Below are 18,718 nucleotides of genomic sequence, written 5' to 3'. Positions count from 1 at the left end.
GGTGGTGGAGATTGACAACGAATGAGATAGGGCAGAGAGGAAGCTGCTTCAGAATGAGTGGCCACATTCATCAACACTAATAAACTCATCAACAACAAAAAAATACGAAACACCCATTTGTACTAAGGTCTGTTGCAAATACAAGAAGCCAGCTCACACTTCTTATAACTAAAGGACTATTTGTCAAACCTATGGCTGGAAAGCTCTATCAAACGAAAGCAACTTACATAATACGGAACGTCTTCCCATGTTAGGAAGTCCTCCTTACTAACCGATCGATCATACAAACAATAATTTCCACACAAAACCTAATGGAAAATATTGGATTCACTTAGAGTTTCACACAAATGAAAAACTGGAAAAGGAATAAATTCTGTATAAGTTGCACAATGCCAAATACCCAAATGCAATTTTTCAATTAAATTTTCCCTGAATTTCAGCACTTTATCACAATCCAACGCACTAAACTACATTTGTAGTTTTTAAAAACGATGAATGCTACTAAATTACTTGGTACTTAATAGTTTCGAAAGCAAAAAAATTGGATCCAAGAAGGATACCAAACGACCCCGTATTTATCTCATCACCCTAAACTAAACCCAAACCATTCCTAGTTACAGATTACAGATACAATACAATGCAAGGATGTAGAAAAGCATATTCCAAGTTGAAGATCCACTTTGCCATAACATCTTGCTGCTGCAAGCAACGAGTGATATTTGCAACAGAGTTCCACCTTCGAAGAATAATTGAAGAATCATCATGGCTTCATCACTCTCACCCACCGCTGCAGCAAAAATGTAAAAGTCATTGACAAAGTCTTCAGGTCAGGCTATTCACGGTTGTTATTATTAAGCGAAAAAAGATGGCATCACACACGCCATATATTATCATGTTTAACGCATCCTGACCATTATCATTAGGTTACTAAAAATCGGATACTAGAGCTAGGGTATGCTATGCTTGTCAAAAAGAGCTAGGATATGCTTAATAAATCCACATATGACAAATATCACTTACAACAGCCTCCTTTTCCTCTATAAGGAGTTTTTTTTTTTTTTGTTTTTCTTTCAACCAAGAAGTTTTGGGGCATCGATTCTCACCAATGTTTGCATTACTCAAGCCCAAAGCCTCGCTTCCGCTTTGTGTGCTCCCCTCTAGGCTGACCGCTGCCCTACCGTTGCATTGTTTTTTAAACCAAGTAAGAACAATCTATTATAGTTCCATTCCATGTTCAGTCCACAACCACAAAATTCTATGCAGCCTTGTAATAATGCCTTTGATTAAAATGACCCAACCTCAAATCAAATACTACATCCAACTACACAAAATACAGAACCAGATTTACAGATAAATCCGATTTTGTTTTTGTGCCGAAAACTGAGCACATTTTTGTACTACCAGCAATTGAATTATGTATAATTAAAAAATATGTTCATATGGCAGGGTAAGAAAGACTAAGATACAAGTAGAGACTAAAACACTAGTGATGCAGTACAATGGAAAGATAGCAAACAAAGTTACGTGTCAAATTGTTATATTTTAGTTTGTTCTATTGAAAGTACTTGTCAAGGTCATGCGTACAAATTAAATCAGAATGAAACTTGACCTTCTAAAATATTAAGTGATTGATCAGACTAGTTAAACTAGATTCACTTCACACACAATTATCATAATGGAAGCCATGCGTGCATGCACTTGTTTCATATGAGTCCGAATGAAGAAACTGCATACCTTAGAAGATGCACCAGGTTGAGGTCTCAAACCTCCCGAATAAGGTTGGCTGTGGCTGCCGATTCCCTCGTGCTCAATGGGACTTATTTGCTCCTTGTTATTAGGTGTCAATGCCCCCTTATTAGAGGTCTTACTGAGGTTAGCAGATGGCATTGTATCCTCACCAACAGATTGACCCTTTAACGGAAGGGTCGTTATAGATGTCGGTGCATCTTGAACTTTCTTGGAGAACTGTGTAGCTGCAGCACGGGCACCCGCTATGGCTGCAGTGAGACTCGATGATATCTCAACTTCAGATGTTCTAGATACAGGGACATGCACAGAGACAGATCCTGGTTTCAACGAAAATGGATCTTGTGGATTTGGAAGTGGAAACTTCACTGGAAGGGGACTATTAACTGGGGAAAGACCTCTAATTGCACCTTCATATATCTGAGACGGGTAAATAAGCAAGTTAGGTCCATTAAAAACAGTAGCACAGAGAGAGAGAAAGAGAGAGAGAGTAAATTTTTGTGCACAATAAGCACCTTCTTTTCCAAGTTATAGACACCTTGGTAGCCACGCATCTCAAACGGAACTAACAGTTTCTGCAATAATTGAAGGAATAAAAGCTTAACAATATCTGAATTTTACTTCTTCCAAATCATAGGATTTGCCAGAAATGGAGCAATGGAAAAATAATACAGACCTGTGGTTGCTCACAAAGCCAACACATATCAGTTAATGCTTCCAGCCTCACCTGCGTGTGAACTAAATCAGTCAGAACTTAATCAACACTGTCTCAGAACCCATGAAACCATCACAATATCATGAATCAAACAGTCATTAGTAAAAAGGTAGCCCACCCCTTCAGGTACCATCTCCCAGGATGCAAGTTCTTCGCGTCTAAGACATCCAACCACTTCGACACACCCTATCTCAAAGATAAAACCATAATTTGTCAAAATTTGTGTGTGTGTGATGTCTAGAGAAAACCACCTAAGCAAGGAAGACAAAAATGAAATAGTTTCATTCTTTTAAGTTGAATTAAGATTGGTCAAAAAGAGCACACAACCGCCTCACCCTCAGAATGTTATTTATCCTCCCTGACCAAACACTGGAGATAAATTCATCGGGAAGAAACTCAAGATGTATTTATGCAACACATGCACAAAAACAAGAAACATGCATCAAACAAAGTACCAAACTTGGAATACCTAAAAGTCTTGAAACCGGATAATGTTCCGGAAAATTAAGATCCGTGATTCCATCAACTGCATAAATTTCCCTGTAAAATTCTTCCATTGCTTTAATTGTAGCCTCATCAGGAACCTTACCAGCGGCATGAATCCAAAGACGGCCTTCAAAGGACAAATTCAAGGCTTTAGAAAAATGCACATCTCAGTCAAAATTAAAATAACCGTAACAAGAAGAGTCCAATAACAAGTATCACAACAAAAAAAGATCAAAACTGAAGAACAAAAGGAATAACTCAACTAACACTTGATATTCCGCATTCAAATTTAACCGACGAATCAATCTTTTGCTCAGAAATCAAACTCTTATAAGTCAAAAACTTGCTTCTCTAAAAGAATAAGATCCAAACTATGCAGCTTACTTAAAGTTTCTACTTGTTCAGTTCCCAGCTAACAAAAATTCTAACACTCCCACTTAACGAACTAGCTAGCAAATAACAGACCACATTCTCAAAAGTTCAATACTTTATACTCCAACATCAAAAAGTTACGACTAAACCAAAAGGGTATCAGAAATTTGAACTGAATTCGGAGATTTTAAGGTAAATTTCTCACTCTCTCACTTTAAGAACTAGCTAGTAAATAACAGACCACATTCTCATAAGTTCAAAACTTTATGCTCCCACAGCAGAAAAACATAAGATTAACTCGAAAGGGTATCAGAAATTTGAATTGAATTCGGAGATTTTAAGGTAAATTTTAACATTCCCACTTTACGAGCTAGCTAGTTAATACCGGACCACATTCTCAGAAGCTCAAAACTTTACACTTAAACAACAGAAAACATAAGATTAAACCAACAAGGTATCAGAATTTTGAACTGAATTCGAAGAATCTAAGGTTGAAACCTCTGATAGGGGAAGGCCAGGACCTGCCCTCGACGCGCTTGATGCCATAAACCAGCAAAGAAGCCCATGGTTGGTGCATAGTCAAACATGGGTTTCTGTAATTCCCAGAAGAAGCATGTCCTCCTCCTCCTCCTCTTCTCATCTCTGAGATTCTTCGGATGGGACTTCGGCCGTCTGATCTGATTCTCGCGCCGCTTTTTCAGTTAGCTGGAAAAAGGTTCTGTATTGATGAGTTTCAGGCGACAGTGGTAAATAATGGATGCGTCTTATTCGGTCGGTCAATTTGGTCACGTAATTTTAATTTGACGAGATTGATTCTGGTGTTATTTTTGTTAGTTAATTTTAGATAATTCATTAAAGAATTGTTAAATTGACAGGTGTTAATTACACGTGTGAGGATAGAAATTTAACACTATAAATTCATTAATCCACGGAAGATTCAATGGTTGACAATGACTATCTCACGTGTAATGCACATGTTAACTTTAACAATTTTTTCATGAATTATTTAAAATTGACAAACGAAGAAAAACACGAAGACCAATTCCGTCAAACTGAAAACATGGAATCAAATTGCGCCGTAGGGCAAAAGTAAGGGAATTAGGTGCTGTCTAGGGAGTTCTGTTCATGGGTAGTTTCGTCATTTTACTGTAGTTTTTGAAGGGAAAATAAGGTGGTTGGACATCAAAACGGGAAAGGATCCTATCCGGATCCCATAAGTTGCATGCAAACCTTGCCTCCAGCACAGCAACGAAGCCATCGCACCTTCTTCTTCTTCCTCAAATAGGTCCGCAAAGCCACGGTCGCAACCTTGCCTCAAACAAGACAATGAAGACATCGATCCTGACGACATCGTGTCTTATTTAAAGTAGGTTGTTGCCATGTCGTCCTGTTCTGTGTTGCAGACTCTAAGAGTCAACTACGGCTTGAGAATGCTCCGCCTACTTTAAAGAAGAAGAAGAAACGTTGCCGTACTTCCAAGTGTGCAGTTTGCCTTCGGAAGGGCTGCAACGACGTTATATGCCCCTACTGGAATAGGGTTCCTGCTGGCGTGACTAGTGTTGGCGAGGGCTTTGAAGTAACTTACATGCACCATCTTCGTGATGATAATATGTGTGGGCAGAATATGGCATATGCTCGCGCCCTTTTTTGTGGTGATTGTTTTAACTGTGGCCACAATATTTTTGACTGACTGCCCGACACAAGATGTGAGAGCTAAGTCAAACAATGATTCTTGGCCAGACGTAGACGTAGACGTATTGTATTACCACCCGCCCGTATCGCACAAGTCATCGGACTTATCCATTGTAAAATAATAACCGCATATGAGCCTGCGGAAGCTGAGGATTTCCCGGAGAGGTGAATGTTTTGCTTAATTTTCTCTTTAGTATTTTAGATGTATGCTACAATGCTTCTCTCGATCTCATGCTGTAGATTGTTGGTTATTGTGTTACAGTTCATATTTGGTGAGTTTTAAATATTTTCATTGTACGGATTATATATGGGGTGGATCCGTGGCACCATATTTTTTATACAAGATTTGACACGAGTCTTAAACCACTAGATTATCCCAATATGAATGGTTGAGATTTAGTATGACAATTGCGTAAAACGCACCTGAATACTCTAGTTCCATTTGTTGAGGTTGTTTGATGGTTTCCAGTGACTTTATCAAGTTGGATATTGTCCTTGACAGAGCAACTAGCAGTTGTGCTTCCATCTCCGGACGCGATACTATAATTGCAAAAGCATATCTGCCTTGCAATCATGAAGTTTACCATTGAATGAGGAAGTGCAGAACTCTTGATCACATGTAACCTTGCTAGAAGTTGAGGAGCTCTTCGGATCGTATATCGTAAGCTTTAACTGTATCACAATAACAACAACGATAAGTACTGTAGAGACCATCGAAAGATTACAATCACCAAAAGGGATTTACCCATCATTCCATTTGCAAGATCAAACAAAGATGATTGCTTTATTGAAAAATCACTTTTGTGTTAGAGACAAAGAAAACTAACAAATATGTAATTCAAATGGTAAAAATATCGGTCATTCCATTCAATATGGTATCAAGGATACGCTTTTAAAGTCACATAATTATTATTTAGATTTGCTACTCAATTATCTCCTCATTTAAAAGAGCATAGCCATATACACTGGAATTAGATATGTAAACAGGTCGGATTTGGTGGGTTTGGGTCGGGTTCAATCCGACCCGTTAAGTTAAGAGGTCATCCGAACCCGACCCGTTAAGCTTAACGTGTCATCCGAATCCGACCCGTTAACAATTATTATTATTATTTTTTTTTTTTTTTTGCGTAGTTTATTTTTTGTTGTTAAGTCTTTATTGAAATTATTAAAATATCCTCAACTAACAAGTGTTAACAGGTGCTAACGGATTGACCCAAAGTGACCCGTTATTTAACAGGTTGTAGACCCTACCCGTTAAGCATCCATCCAAATACTAATATTAAAGGGTCAGGTCGGGTCCAAAATGTCAGGTCTAACTGGAATGAATGGTTATCTTGATTCTTTAAGAATTGGGAAGGTAAGAAATTTCTTAAAGAAGTTACACAATTTTTCTTTAATAGTTTGGAAAATAATTGGTGAAACAGACTCTCAAAAATTAAACCGTAAAGATTGTTTAAAAAGTTAAACTACTCGACATACTGAGCTACTGAAGACAGACCCTTAAGTTCTTAAAAGCGAATAAACCTAGGTTCCGAAAAATCATGTCTTCTACCAAAACGACACTTTCATCTTGTTGAAGAAAACAAAAGGAAACCCAAAAACAAGAAAAAGAATCTTAAATTGTTCACTCATCAATCAGTTGACAAAAGAACAAGCATACACACACACACATATATATGTATATACAGATTGCTTAAGGGAGGGATCCCCATTTTTTTTTTAAAATGGGGACACGCTCTCCACCGTTGGATTTAACTTTAATGAAATTATGTGGTTGAGATTATGTAGTCTGTGTTTTAATCACAACCACACAATTTCATTAAAACCAATCTAACAATGGGGAGCGTATCCTCATTTTGTTTTTTAAATAGGGACCCCTCCGCTTAAGTATTCTGTATATATATATTATAATACACACATGTACATAATTATTTTGTGCAAAAGTTTAAAGTTTAAAATTTAAAATTTTGATTAGGAAATAAATTAAGGATCACCCATTTCCTCCCAGTCGCTCTCTCTCCTTCCTCTGCTCGGAATGCACCACTCCCTCCAACACATAAACGGCATCCTTTTCCACAGAAAACGACAGCCAGGAGAACCCAACCCACCAAATCCCCCACCCAAAAGTCTCTTGCTTTTCTTTCACTCCATCTCTTCTTCTTCACCATCTTCCCTTTCTTCAAGTTTCAGTCTTCCAGTTTTCAAACGAACCGTTGACTTGGTAGTCGTTGACTAGCTCCTGTGAAATGGACCAATCGGTTCTGGACGACATAATCAACCGACTTCTCGAAGTCCGAGGCCGACCCGGGAAGCAGGTCCAGCTGTCGGAGTCGGAGATCCGGCAGCTCTGTCTGGTGTCTAAAGAAATCTTCTTGCAGCAGCCTAATTTGTTAGAGCTTGACGCACCCATCAAGATTTGTGGTATGTTTCTCTGCAAAACAACCTTAATTTCTTCCTTTAATTTCGAATTTTAGTGATGGGTCTTGTTCTGTGGGTTGGAATTAGTTGGGGTTGATTGGAAAGTTCGGTTCTTTGATTTGTTTAGGTTGTGTGAACTCATCTTTTGGGGAAATTTTAGACGTTTTTGTTTCTGACCGATGTTTGTTTTTGTGGAATAATCCGTGAAAATCGGTGTGTTGTATGGCAAAACATTCATCGGAGTATACAAGTCATCGAACTGTTCCATTTCGGATTGTCATTTGATAAATTAGTGAGCCGTGCTTTGATAACAAGGGCGACCCCAAGCCAACAAGGCTCCGGGCTCTGCGAGGGTCGGGGGAACGTCAGCCTTACCCTTGCTTTGCAAAGATGTTGCTTCCACGACTCGAAACCGTGACCATTCGGTCACAAAGAAGCAACCTTTACGCTGTGCTTTAATGTTCGGGGTAATTTGTTTGAGGTCGCACAATATGTTCAATACTAGGTTGGATCAGTCGAACATTTTGTGCTTTGATAATTGCAAAGACTGTCCTGTGCTTTGGTAGTGAGTATAGTTTGGTTACTGATTTTGGGCACGAATAGCTTAATTGGAACAATTTTGGATGATTCGGTTACCAAATGTTTACAATTTGGTAAACCTTTTTAACATTTCAAGTATTGGGAATGTTCGGACCGTGTTAATTATGTGTAGAATTGCATTTGTACAAAATATTGTATCATAGACTTTCGACTTTTTTTGCCGAAAGGATATTGTAGGAGTTCGGATGAAATAGTGAGCTTGACTGCAGTGTCTGCTTTATGCTCATGTCAAGTAATGTAACACTTATGTTCTTGTTAAAAACGCAAAGAAGATCGGGTATGTAATCATTGTGCGTGCGTGTTTATATATCTGTGCACGAGAGCTTAGTGGGCTACATTTTCTAAAGTTCGGATATGTTTTTAGATGAAAGGTGACCTTTCTTTATGATATTGGAGGGGTGTTGCATAAAATTATGATACCTGCACACAAGGTCGATAACATGAAAGATGGAGGGTGTGTAAATCCATCCTCCTCACAGAGGTTTTGAGTTTCATATGTATAGCCAATTGCTCTTATTTTCTTATTCTTATTTCATCGTTCGTTCAAAGTTTGTTATTGACCAAAAAACAAGAACGAAGTAATTGATTATTAATCACCTTATGATAAAGTAACTTATTTTGTAAAATGTTAGTTGGTAATTCTAGTTTTGCAGACTATGTAAGTTACAGAGATATGTGATCTTATCTGAATTAATTTGAGGGATATGAAAAGCGGGCATCCGGCATTGAAAATTAATTTGTTGGAAGATGATGGGAAGCTAAGTTTATGGGTACTCTGAATAATATTAAGAACTTAATCTTGCAACCGGAAAACCTAATCTAGATAATGGTGCTCGGAATGTTATGGGTTATTATATTCTTGTAATGAGGTACATGACTTCTTTGTGAAAGCTCATAATTTGTGCTCATTTCATCATTTCGTGTATTGGAAAGTTGAACAGATCAAATAATGTAGAAAGATTCAGTCTGATTGCTTAAGTTTAGATGCCTTTACTGATATTCTTATGTCTTGCCTACTTTTTCATATAAATGACTTTAGTTTTCGACGATTTAATTTCATGAATTCTTAAAAGTGAACTGCTTATCGTGTCAGGTGATATACATGGTCAGTACTCCGATCTTTTAAGGCTTTTCGAGTACGGTGGACTACCTCCTAAAGGCAATTACTTGTTCTTGGGGGATTATGTGGATCGGGGAAAGCAAAGTTTAGAAACAATATGTCTTCTCCTTGCATATAAAATAAAATATCCTGAGAATTTTTTCCTCTTGAGGGGAAACCATGAATGTGCGACTATAAACCGTATATACGGATTTTATGATGAGTGTAAGAGAAGATTCAACGTGAGACTATGGAAGACATTCACAGATTGTTTTAACTGCCTTCCAGTGGCAGCTCTGATTGATGAAAAGATTCTCTGCATGCATGGCGGTCTTTCTCCTGACCTGCATAATTTAGATCAAATCAGAAATTTACCACGGCCAACAGATGTACCAGAGACAGGTTTACTCTGTGACCTTCTCTGGTCTGATCCCAGTAAAGATGTTCAAGGTTGGGGAAGGAACGACCGTGGAGTTTCGTTTACATTTGGTCCTGACACGGTGACGGAGTTTCTTCAGAAGCATGATTTGGATCTCATTTGTCGTGCTCACCAGGTTTTCTTGCGTGGCCTTTTTTTGGTTCAGTTCATATCCTCTTTACATACACTTGCAGGACTGTATGTACCTGTGGGAGCCAAACATCACTTCCTATCTGGGCTTTTTCGGTCGCGGGTTCAGTGTGGTTCTAATTTCTTTTTTACGTATTTTTAATCCAGAGAAATTGTCATCTCTTTGGTATAAGAATGAAGCCCCTGGCATTCCCAGACCTCCACTGCTGGTGTAGTGGTATTGGCAAATGTTGCTTCTTTCTGTACAGTCTTGCACTGACTATTGAGGATATGAAATTTTAAATTGTTTTCGTGCCTTTAGAATAATTAGTTATGTTTTCCTTTTATCATTGACAGGTTGTGGAGGATGGCTATGAGTTATTTGCCAACCGCCAACTTGTGACGATATTTTCAGCACCTAATTATTGTGGGGAATTTGATAATGCTGGTGCCATGATGAGTGTGGATGAGACATTAATGTGCTCTTTTCAAATACTAAAACCTGCAGATAAAAAGCCAAGATTCAATTTTGGGAGCATGACTACAGCTAAGCCTGGAAATACATCGTCTGGGGTTAGCGCTTTTGCGAGCACAGCAACAGCTAAGCCTAGGAATACTGTTACAGGAATCAGGGTAATTGCAGCCTTTTACTCAAGAAACGAAACTTTGTTTTATGAAGGAAGCTTTAGATGGCATGTTAGACATTTACAGCTTGAATTTTCCACTGGTTTGCTCGTGTCACATCATATTGGTGTCTGGTGGCTTTCGCTTGCAAGAAAGCCACTACCATGCTTGCTTCTTTTATTCCGATATTGCAAGATGATTTACTATGATTATCATTGTAACAAAGAAAAAATTATGTTCATAAGATGTGCATTTTTCTTTTCGAATTTGGTAGATAACATGTAAGCAAATGCGTTCACTTCTACACTATGTTTGGTCTTTCGGATTTGGTAGATAAAAAGATTTGTTTTCTGTTTAAAATTTCAAAGTTCTCATCTTGCTCCTACGAATTATATTCTGTTGTAATTCGTTTCCAAGAGTTCTGATTGGTTTCCCCTGCATCAGCTTTAGGACCATCATTCCGGTTGGATGTTGGATGTTCAAAAGCAGATATAAATTTTGTGGTTTACAGTCTGATTGATTTATTTGCGTATGTAATATCCCGGTGGTTTATTCTTTATGCATCTCATTCAATACAAATCTGTATGTCAAGGAAGCATTTACGTATTTTGATCAAAATGTACATTTTGTTCGGCTTGCAGTCCATGATGCACAGGTAAGATGTTTGATTTGGCGGAGAGGGAAGGTGCCGAAGCCCAGTTTGTATCATGATCGAGCCAAGGGTTCCATCGGGAAGCATGAGAACCAACTTAATTTCACTGTAATCACTAGAAAATAATGCAGAATGGTATAAAGTTGGGTAAGAAGGTAAAAGACTCTGTATCTTCTTCTCTTCGTCCTTGTACACTAATTGGCTGCTATGAATTATTAGTCTCTCCGAGGCCATGGAAAATGTCAGAACAGCCAGATGCCTGTGATGAAATTCGGGAAAATTTTCCGAGTCTTGTTAACAAAATATATCTCTTGCATGTTCACTTACCATTTTTCATCCTTTAATTTTCCTTGGACGCTCTGGGACTTATAGCTCTAGTGATTAAAAGTAGCGAAGATATTTTTGCACGCTCGTTTTCTCTCCTTTTGCACAATGTTTATGTCAAAAACAAATCAAATGAGAATCAATTCATAGAAACTAATATAGGTGTTCAAGGGAGAATGATCAGACGACTCCATTTAGTGGGATAAGCTTATATAAGGATTGGTTGTTGTTTAGAAGGAGAATGATGTGCAGAAATTATTTTTTCCCAAAATATTTACTCCTGCCAAATAGCACAGAAGATTAGGTGTTCGAAGGCTTATGCTTATTTCCATCATTTAAATTGATGAGAATTGCTGAAGATTAGGTGTTCAAAGGCTTATGTTTATTTCCATCGTTTAAATTGATGAGAAATGCTAAGAAGACTCTCAAAAGTGGGTCTCCGACTCTCCATGGATTTTTTGAAACCTCACAAGTTAATATTAATTTCCGTACTAATTTTATAAAATATTGTGCAAAAAACATGTGATAGCAAAAACAGTGAGAATCCCATCAAATCTGCCGGTGCTGGTGCTGTGGGGGAGCCTTCAAAGTGAACATCTTGTGGAGAAGGATATGGAGACAGTAGGATCCATTCATCTCTCACCAACAGGATAAAGACTGTTTTAACTGAGACAAACAGACAATCTAACTCCAAAAGAAAGAAAAACTTTCATGCACGCGTTGCATGAAAACATGTTTCTCGCATTCAGGTTATTTTCTACTCACATGTTGTAGCCAATGTGAGCAACATGTTTCATGCAACGCTTGCGGAAAAATTTCTTCTAAAAGAGCTCTGGCTTCAGTCACGCGAGTCGGTGGCATGTAGAAAACCGTAAGATTAGAAGATAAATTGCACAGAGTCTACTGGTTTGAGTCATCTGAAGAGAACCTTCAAAATGTTAGGTGGGTTTACATGTAGACCTTAAATAAAGATATGAGGTCTCAATTATTGTGTGCATGGGACACAAAGCAAGAAAATTGGGTTGTGATGTTTTAGAAACACAAATGGGGTTTGTTATACTTGCAGTCACGCTAAGGGAGTACTAATGCGATACAAATGCAAACACATAACACTACAAAACGATGACCAAGTTGTACAGGTGGTCCACGATGACCATGTAATAACGACAATGTATGATGATTAGGGTTCAGAATTTATAGAGAGAACTCTGAATTTAAATCGTTCGTATATTTTTCAAAATTAATCGACAATAGAGAGAAATATCACGATTATTTAAATCAATGATGTAAAGATTTTGTTTACGACGTGAAATATGTAATTCAGTCAGTTTGATGATAGAGTAGATTTAAAAAGATTATCGTTGTTCGATTCATTTTTTGGTGTAAAAAAATAACAAAATAAAATATTGATGTGCCTAATTGTTTGATTGCCATGATCGATTGGTTATTTATTTTAGCTAGGTCATGAACCTGCCCATCAAGCATTATATGAAACAAACTGATTAGCAGGGATAAGCCTGATGATATGATACAATACAACAACCAAGCGTTACCTCATTAAGTGGGGTCAGCTGTATGAATCCTAAAACGTTATTGCGCTCCATTTTGCGCCAAGTCTTCAGCGAACTCCAAGTACTTCATATATTTTCTTACAGTCTCTTTCAAAGTCTTCCTCTATTTTGAATTTCATACCTAATTGGCATTGCACAAGTAGCACTCACATGGAAGAGGAGAAATTCACCGGACAGTGAAAAAAGTTAGGGTTCCACCATAAACCAATTGGTAATATTGAAAGTAGTATAATCTTTTATAAGATCTTTCAATATTTCTCCTGTCACCGATGTGAGACTCTTTAGCGCACATTCTCACATGCCCCCTCAATGGTGGCGAATTTTCATACCAAACACGTAGACAACACGAACTGAGTGATGTGAAGCATGTGTAGCCATTGTGCTTCACATGTGGACCAAGCTACACTGATATCATGAAAAAAATTGGGATTCATCATAAACTAATTGACAATATTAAGAAGTAACTTAATCTCTTATAAGCCGTTGCAAGATTTACTTCACTAACATATGGCTCTTTTCTCTTCACTTCTTCGTAGATAAAACAATAGAGAGCGAAGTAGAAAGATATTTAACAACTGGCTCACACACTCAAATGAATCGAACATGTGGCATTCGTGAAACTAAGTGGAAGCAACTACGTACTATACTAGCCTAGTTAAACCAAGTGGATAAAATTCTATTATGTTCCGATATATTATATATACTCTAGAGCTTTTGAATGTTAGATTCTCGTTATCATATTTTCGAACAAGGATTTAATAGCCAAGAACTTTACCGTAGGATACTACTATATAAATCAAAGATTAGGGAAAGGATACTCTCCGGATCCCTCTCAGTTGGATCCTCCGGATCCTGAATTTTGGCTGCAAGCCTTGCCTCCAGCACAGCCGTGAAGCCATGGCAGCTCCTTCTTCTTCCTCGAACAGGTCCGCAAAGGCACCGTCGTCTCCTTCACGTCCGCACCCTCTCAAACCCTTGGCCCGTAAACACAATCGCCGGGGATTTGATGCAGAGGATCCGGTGGCCATTGCTGCCCTCCCAGCTTCTTCCTATTCCGATGGTGCCAAAAAAATTTCCTGACCGTTCAATTTTCTTCTGAACGGCTGAGATTGAAAAATCCTTCGAATCCGGATGGAAAGGATTCGAAGGATCCTATTCCCAATGATTAAACCTTCCCAAATCACTTACTATACATTAGAGTTTTCAATTTATTCATCAAGTGCACATTATACATCGAAACATAGTAAAATTTTGAATCCGAATTTGGACGTGGGATGCATGAATGCTTGCGAGCAGGGGCTAATACTTACTGCAACGATTGAAAGTCAAATGGACCTGATTTTTTATAGCGAAAAATAACTACAAGTGGTCCTGAAGTCTGGTGACTTCTGACTCTACCACCTGATAACGACAGATCGGTGACTTCTCAACGTTAATCACGGACCTAAATCCGCACCACCGGCGGACGTATTGATCTGCAAGTCTACAGATCATTGGTCGGCTCACCCAATTAGCCATCACGGGCTGCCACGTGTAACCTTAAACCCTAAATTATGCTTTCGTTTTTTGTTCTTCTTCTGCAATCCTTTCCTTGCTGTTCCCATGGTTTTTGGGGAATTTTGTTTAGTTGGTCTATATTTTATAGAAATTTTAACGAAAAACTTCTGATACCGTTTATTTGAACGAAAAATTACATTTTAAAACTAAAAAGTCAATCTTGATTTCAAACCTTTTTCATTAGTTTTCTTTTATTTTATTTTATTTTTTTCAAAATTTTTATATCAAATTTGAAATTTTCAAATTCAGAATGTTTAAATATTCATTGGAATTGTCTCGAAATTTAGAAACATAATGTATAATATATGGTGATTTCCAAAAAAAAAATATAATTAAGAATTAATTTTTTTTTAAATATTCATTGGAATTGTCTCGAAATTTAGAAACATAATGTATAATATATGGTGATTTCCTAAAAAAATATATTTAAGAATTTTTTTTTTTTTTTTAAATATTCATTGGAATTGTCTCGAAATTTTAGAAACATAATGTATAATATATGGTAATTGCCGAAAAAAATATTATAAGCGGATGATTAAATATAAAAGTTTATAAGTAAAATGTGTTCGAAATTAACCATGGACATGATAAAAGTACAAAAATTAATTACAAAATCAAAATTTTGATCAATAACTGTAAAAACAAATTTGGAATATATAAAAAAAATTATGTCAGAATATGTTTGGAAGATTTCGGGATAATTTGAATCAGAAATTGGAAAAAAAATTATGTATTCCAAATTTCATTCTTTTTTTCTTTTAAATCGAAGTCAAAATTTGTAGCGAAATTAGAAATTCCTTTTTCTTTTTTTTTTTTGGTAAAAGCGAACTAGAAATACTAATATTACTTGTATGTAGTCATGAGACCTTTTTTTTTTTTTTTTTTTTTTTTTTTTTCGTCGAGTAGTCTTCTGACACACCCCGACCGAGATCGGAGCGTGCTGGCCGTCACACGAAGGTGACGTAGCCATGTGCACGTGCGGAAGCTAATAAAGTAGTAATAAAAGGTACGAATAATTAAAAACTAGCATACAAAGTACTAGAATAAGTGCTAGTATGTGCGGTACAATAATTCAGAGCAGGTCTATAGCAGTCCAAATGAAACGACAATAGTGGTACGCTCGAAGGCGACCCTACAATGGTGAGTGTCTGTCAGAAACGCCGAAAAACCCTCTGGGGAAACCACCGCAACGGCTAAGCAACTAGAACCTGGAGGGGCGCAAAACAAAAGCGTGAGTGGGCAAAAACAAAGCTCTTTGAAAATCATTTAGCAAAATACATTCTAACCCCTCGCCGTAAAACCTGTATACTTCCCAGAAAATATATATACGCATAGTACATGTGTTAAGCATGCTCAAATATATGCCATATGCTCGATAATATGCCATGCCGACATCTCATAAAGATATGTAAGTGCTCAGGTATAATCATATCCACATCGTGTAATCTGGCAGCCGGAGTCACCTAACGTGACCTGTACGGCTGCATATAGAGCTCTAATCTCAATCTCAATATCTGAACCTGACCACGAGTCGGAACCACCTAAAGTGGTCTGTACGACAGGACTGGGTGTAAATAAGTGCTACGATCACGTGAAGCCTGGGCGAATAATCGCGGGTCACCTACAAGTCGGAACCACCTAATGTGGTCTGTACGACAGGCATGTGCACCTAGCTTGGATCCAAGCTGAGCCTAAGGTGCGGGAGGTGAACATCACGTGAAGGCCTGTGCCCTGCTCAGGGCGGGAGCACTAACACCGGGGGTACAGGTTATGAGCTCTCTAGGCATCTCAAACAACTGCTGAAAGTAAATGCGAATACCACTTACCTGGCACTTACCTGTGCGTCCACAGCACCCAATATGCATATATATATGTATGCCACTACTAATGCGTGCAATGATGCATAAACGATAATAATAACATGCATGGCATAAGGCAAATAACCCTTTTTAAATCAATTTCTGGGAATATAAATGTATATAGGTATATACGAAAAACAAAAGCCCACTCACTGGTATGTAGAAGGGTCGTAGCCCCCCTGTCTCGCGTGTGCACGCTCGTCCTCGGGGTACGTGTCACCTAAATGCGAAACAACTATAAAAACGTTAACTTTAAGGCACATAACCCAATTCTCGTAAAAACTTCTCATACATTACTCAAAATGGACAAATGAATATACCAACGTGCTCTACACAACCTCAGGATCACAACCATATTTTTAAAATAATTTTTGGACCCCGCACGCGCCCCCACGCGCCAGCACAGGCACGGACCCACGCGCCCCCACGCGCGGCCACGTGCCAGGCACACTGACGATGTCAACAGACGCCGTCAGGAATATTCCGTTAAACTGACGGAATATTCCGTCAAAACTAACCGGATCCGCTAACGGCGTTAGGAATATTCCGTCAGAATTGACGGAATATTCCGTCGCCTTCTTCATTCGATCGCCGGCGACGTCGCCGGCGCCGGAAACTGGGAAAACCTGCAACTTGGGTTTTCTCGCTCAATTTTCATCCGTTTTTCGTGATTCTTGGACCAAATGAAAGCCCTAGACTAGTAGAACATGTCCCAACAAGTTTTAAGGGCTAAAACTAAGAGATTATACCTGTGCAAATTCTTCAAAACCGGCCAACTTCGAACAGGACGATCCCGACGTCCAATTTTGTCCAACGAAGCACTCCGAGGCTCCTTGGGACCTCACCAACACATCTACAAGCTTCAAAAGCCCAAAAACTCAATGTACAAATCTTGCATGAACAGTACTCAATTCGGCCATTGATGAAACGACGTGAAAACGAAGTGTTTCTCACCTGAAAAGGGTATGGCTGAGCTCGTCTCGACCTCACGAGTCGAATGGTGTAGTTGGTTCCTTCGATCTGTGGTGGTTTGAGTGTTTTTGATGTTTGTCCGTACGTTTACAGGGGAAGTGGAAGCTCGGGGGAGAGAAAGAGAGACACGGGAGAGAGAGGTAGAGGGAAAGGGAAGGGCAGAGAGTGTGCAGGTGTGTGTGTGGCCCAACACATGCCACAACACACAAAACAACCCCACAACGTGACGAAAAACACACTAGGGGCAAAATTGTAATTCCACGCGTACGTGTTAATAATCCCGGGACGGGATGTCACATCTTCAGTCTTCTTCATGCTTGTTGTTTTGTATGGTTTATGAATACAAATTGAAATGTATGCAAAGAAATTAAGCACATGCATGATGCATGCGCATTTTATTCAAAAGATATTTGCAGAAAGAACCGTGCCAAATCAGTAGTCAGAGAAAGCATGAACCAAAGCACATGCTGCATTATATCATATGATTTTTTCATATTACATAATGAACTCAAAAACCAATTTTGAGCTCCACATGATTTCAGAGATATAATAGTATTTATAAAGGAATGATCCGCGACATTACTTTTTTGTACAATTTATTTTAAATATATTTGTGGGGCTCATTTCTTAATATCTTTTAATAATCCGAACCGCTTATCTTTTACGTTTTTCCTCAAATATCATGTACTAAAGTTATCCAAATCTGAAATCATGTGTTAGATTAAGGATTATTTTGGATATATTTGTAAAACCGTATTCATCCATTTTATTCATTACAAATACATGTCTTAATAGTTTTGAATTTGTTTAATTTTTTGTAAACATAAACTATGAATAATAATCTAAAAAATAGACAGTTCATATTGTTAAAATACATCATATAAAATTATAAATGAGTATAAGGCATAGACCATGATAAATCGTTATAAAAGATGCTTCTGTACGTATATTCGAAACCAGGTCCAATTTCATGTAGAGAAAACTTCTACTCACCTAGCCCCTAGCTCCCTTGTAGACTAATATTCAAACTATATAAGCAGTACTAACACGTGCAGCTTAATTATCTATCTACATCTCGTCTTTTATTTATTTTATAAACGCAGCCATTTATGCGCCTTTTGTTGAATAACTTATGGCGTTTTGGAACACGTTAAAGTGATGTACTATTTCATATGACTTAAAACATAAGAATAAATTTTACAATATATCATAGGAAAGTGTTATTGACACTAAAAAAATATCATTCTACACTCCTCATAAGTATATTTTTCTTTCCAGATATAAAAAAATTTGGATGTTATAAATTAGATGATCTCTTCATAACACGTGAAATGAATATAACATAATTTGTGTTTTCGATACTAATTAAAAATTTCTCCTCTTAGAAGGTTTTGGTCGCGCTAACGATGGAGACAATACATCTTCTCTTCTCTACGTGAAAGTTAAGCATGACTTCTTAATAAGGTTCTGAGTCAAATTATAGC

The 18,718-nt window shown here is 37.8% G+C and overlaps 2 protein-coding genes across 5 annotated transcripts; one reads left to right on the top strand and one right to left on the bottom strand.

The window, feature by feature from the left end:
* Positions 1-397: 397 nt before the first annotated feature.
* On the bottom strand, positions 398-4,900 carry LOC137745597 (uncharacterized). Of its 3 annotated transcripts, none has more exons than XR_011069701.2 (8): positions 3,818-4,829; positions 2,931-3,074; positions 2,580-2,647; positions 2,423-2,473; positions 2,262-2,321; positions 1,735-2,166; positions 1,104-1,169; positions 398-787 (listed from the first exon to the last, which is right to left on the bottom strand). XR_011069701.2 is itself a non-coding variant. In XM_068485571.2 (8 exons), exons 1-7 carry the CDS (start codon positions 3,957-3,959, stop codon positions 1,115-1,117), a joined length of 957 nt encoding a protein of 318 aa, XP_068341672.2. In that variant the 5' UTR covers positions 3,960-4,900; the 3' UTR covers positions 398-787; positions 1,104-1,114. The 3 variants fall into 3 exon arrangements, 2 of the variants coding, with proteins under 2 accessions (XP_068341672.2, XP_068341673.2); XM_068485571.2 differs by having other exon boundaries at positions 1,104-1,174; positions 3,818-4,900; XM_068485572.2 differs by lacking the exon at positions 1,104-1,169 and having other exon boundaries at positions 3,818-4,897.
* A 1,808-nt stretch (positions 4,901-6,708) lies between these two features.
* Positions 6,709-11,273, top strand: LOC137745932 (serine/threonine-protein phosphatase PP1). Of its 2 annotated transcripts, none has more exons than XR_015954274.1 (4): positions 6,709-7,432; positions 9,123-9,913; positions 10,033-10,308; positions 10,941-11,273. XR_015954274.1 is itself a non-coding variant. In XM_068485965.2 (4 exons), the coding sequence occupies exons 1-4, from the start codon at positions 7,258-7,260 to the stop codon at positions 10,956-10,958; spliced, it is 1,029 nt and encodes a 342-aa protein (XP_068342066.2). In that variant the 5' UTR covers positions 6,709-7,257; the 3' UTR covers positions 10,959-11,273. The 2 variants fall into 2 exon arrangements, 1 of the variants encoding a protein (XP_068342066.2); XM_068485965.2 differs by having other exon boundaries at positions 9,123-9,682.
* The last annotated feature ends 7,445 nt before the right edge of the window (positions 11,274-18,718 follow it).

This window comes from Pyrus communis, chromosome 12 (assembly GCF_041283825.1).
Source record: "Pyrus communis isolate YQ-2024b chromosome 12, ASM4128382v1, whole genome shotgun sequence".
NCBI lineage: Eukaryota > Viridiplantae > Streptophyta > Magnoliopsida > Rosales > Rosaceae > Pyrus > Pyrus communis.
This window is presented reverse-complemented; position numbering and strand designations above follow the sequence as displayed.

Excerpts from the sequence above, each read along its gene's own strand:
- LOC137745932 (XM_068485965.2), top strand. The coding sequence starts at position 7,258 with ATGGACCAATCGGTTCTGGACGACATAATCAACCGACTTCTCGAAGTC. Across the intron at positions 7,433-9,122 it reads CGCACCCATCAAGATTTGTG|GTGATATACATGGTCAGTAC; the intron begins GTATGTTTCTCT and ends TTATCGTGTCAG. Across the intron at positions 9,683-10,032 it reads TCATTTGTCGTGCTCACCAG|GTTGTGGAGGATGGCTATGA; the intron begins GTTTTCTTGCGT and ends TATCATTGACAG.
- LOC137745597 (XM_068485571.2), bottom strand. The coding sequence starts at position 3,959 with ATGAGAAGAGGAGGAGGAGGAGGACATGCTTCTTCTGGGAATTACAGA. Across the intron at positions 2,474-2,579 it reads GGGAGATGGTACCTGAAGGG|GTGAGGCTGGAAGCATTAAC; the intron begins GTGGGCTACCTT and ends GTTCACACGCAG. Across the intron at positions 2,322-2,422 it reads GGCTTTGTGAGCAACCACAG|AAACTGTTAGTTCCGTTTGA; the intron begins GTCTGTATTATT and ends CAATTATTGCAG.